General features: G+C 41.4%; 1 protein-coding gene across 1 annotated transcript in view; it reads right to left on the bottom strand.

Annotated features, from left to right (window-relative positions):
* LOC147471680 (uncharacterized) overlaps nt 1–2500 on the bottom strand; it is an 8128-nt gene that overhangs the window by 1260 nt on the left and 4368 nt on the right. Inside the window, exons 3-4 of the mRNA XM_086537467.1 lie at nt 545–2125; nt 1–190 (exon numbers count right to left, since the gene is read on the bottom strand). The exon at nt 1–190 is cut by the window's left edge and continues 85 nt beyond it. Coding sequence (XP_086393593.1) covers nt 1–190; nt 545–2125 — 1771 coding nt within the window. The remainder of the gene's footprint in view (nt 191–544; nt 2126–2500) is intronic.

Below are 2500 nucleotides of genomic sequence, written 5' to 3'. Positions count from 1 at the left end.
TGATCAACCAGAACCTTTGATTTATTTGTGGCGAAGCTGACGAGCTGTTTGCTGACCGAAGCCAACTGTATCAAAACAGTGCAATCCTGAGCATCAAGAGGATAATAGAAAACATCAAACTTGCAATTAAAACTGCCGCTGTAGTGCTGACTTTGCACAATCACAGCTGCAGTCCCGGCATACACCTGACCTGCGAATCGAAGACGCAATCTCGTTTACTTGGACTTTTGTGTTGGCTGCTGGCTCTGCAGACGAATATCTGTGCTTACTCATGTTGATATATTACAGTATTTCGAATTGATAGTATTCATTTCATGAATATTAATACTCCGGCCTATGTTTGCTTATTCGCATAAAAAATAATGCTTATGACAATATATACTCATGTATACAAGTAATAATGATAAGGGATACATAACTGTAACGGGATTTTTTATTTCAAATTTGTAAAATATGATGATTAGCACATGCTATCACGTTAATAAATATCAATTATCAATAAATATAAGATACAACAGAATGCTGACAAAATAAATTCACTTACTCATGTCAACAGTCTTGAAATTGGGAGGGAGAGATTTAGCAATCTTCTTGACAAACAAGTTTTCCTCAAGCATATTCAATTCACCACCCTTGATGTTCGGAAACTTCAAGCTTGGCCTCCAAGTCTGGTTGACGTTGTCAACAGACATCATGTTGGCGTACATGTCATCGTCTAAGTTATAATACTTGAATCGCGTTTCCATCCACGTTAACTGGACCACAAATTCTAACTGAATGGCCTCTAGAACGTCATCAATTTCCAGGAAACGAATGAACTGGAATTGAACTTCGGGCTTCAGAGGCTCATTGGGTTCCTCCACGTTCTTAGGAGGTTTGAACGACCGGTAACCTTCAGGAACTTCTAGGATCGAACAGTTATCTTCGTCTGTCTCGTCATCACAGTCATCTTTGGCGTCGCACCGTGCCTGCAGATCGATGCATTGGCCGCTGTCGCACATATAATCCTTTTCTCCACAGGCTGAGAGACTCATTTCTATCATGGTGCCGCTGGCTTTGTTGCACATTGGTACAAGGAGCTTCCAAGCATGCCTTCCCAACGGGTACAGATTGCTCGTGGCAAGGTCCAAAAGAGCATGGGTTTCATTTGAGACGGTATCGAAGAGAATCCATTGAGTGTCCGTCGATTTGAAAATCATAAGGCCATAAAATCCGTGGAAATAGGGTTTGTTTCGGACATAACCGCGCGTTTCGAACATGATCTCAGTCCTTATTTCCAGGCATATTCCTCGAAGATATAAATAAGTGTGCAGTGATTCCTCACACGGCACACAAGCCTTCTCTTTATCAAAACAATTATAGTCGTTACAGTTACCTGTTATGCCGTCTTCTATCATGCAGTTTTCTTTCCTTGTGTTGTCTGGTTGGCCGATCGTCCAGATTATGTCAGTTACAACCTTGCCGTCTGAGAGCCTCCTCCAGACTCCTTCTTCTTGCTCATCAGTCAGACCGAGCCACACGTTCTCATTCCGTCCGCAGAAACTTTGGTTGTGCAACGTGCTGTTTACTTCTTTGGCTTTCTGTTTATTCGGAGGGCCATACATCTTGGACCCAATTAAGCCGCACATCTTCACAGACTCTTCGAAAGTTCGAACTTCAGGAAAAACAATGAAATTTTCGTCATGAGAGCAGAGGTCAGCAAGAGGAACGCTACTTTCGTCAGCATTCAGGAGTTCCAAGTCGTCTCTATCACTTGAGAAAATATTTCCATTTAGCTGTTTCTTGCAATCTGCCAGAGCTGCAATATCAGTCTCTGCCACTCCATAGCTCCACACACTGATCTGGGTGACATAGCCTTTCAGTATTTGTCGACTGCTCATTCTGCTAGAGAGCCCATCTTGTTCTTGTCCAACAACGAAAGTCCCGTTCAGCGGCAGCACGCGATCCTCCACCTCAATGGGTCCGGTGGCCAGCGCCTCACCGTCTACGTAAACTGTATAGTTGTCCCCGGATAACACGTGACAGTAATGGCGCCACTGACGCAACACCATCGGCAGCTTCACGCTTTCGATGGGCTTCTGAGGCTTGTTGTTGTACCTGAAGAAGTGTGCATCATCCACGATATCTGGAACGGGGAAATATGCAACAGACGGAGAGGTTATCAGGTTTGAAGCGTAATATTCTGAGAAAAAATAACCAAACTATTTCAATTTCGGATTTTTGTAGATTATGTTTCATTTACTAAAATTACATTTCATTATCATTCAACGAAAATGTCGCCATTTTCATTTGCTTATGAATGAATATCATTTATCATTAAGGATTATGTTAACATGACATATTATCTCTTTTATGTATTCGCTCTCACTGATTTACTTTTAATGTGACATTAAGAACTTTTATTGTTTTCATATAGTATTATATTAAACTTTGTTCACAATTCGCAATCTTCATTTCCCTAAATTCTTCGTTGGAACTAAAGATGAAGAAAGCAATCATA

The sequence above is a fragment of the Penaeus japonicus genome, unplaced genomic scaffold, assembly GCF_977035675.1.
Source record: "Penaeus japonicus unplaced genomic scaffold, GWHDUDI00000001_assembly GWHDUDI00000006, whole genome shotgun sequence".
Taxonomy (NCBI): Eukaryota; Metazoa; Arthropoda; class Malacostraca; order Decapoda; family Penaeidae; genus Penaeus; species Penaeus japonicus.
Note: the sequence above shows the minus strand (reverse complement) of the source record. Positions and strands in the feature narration are given on the sequence as shown.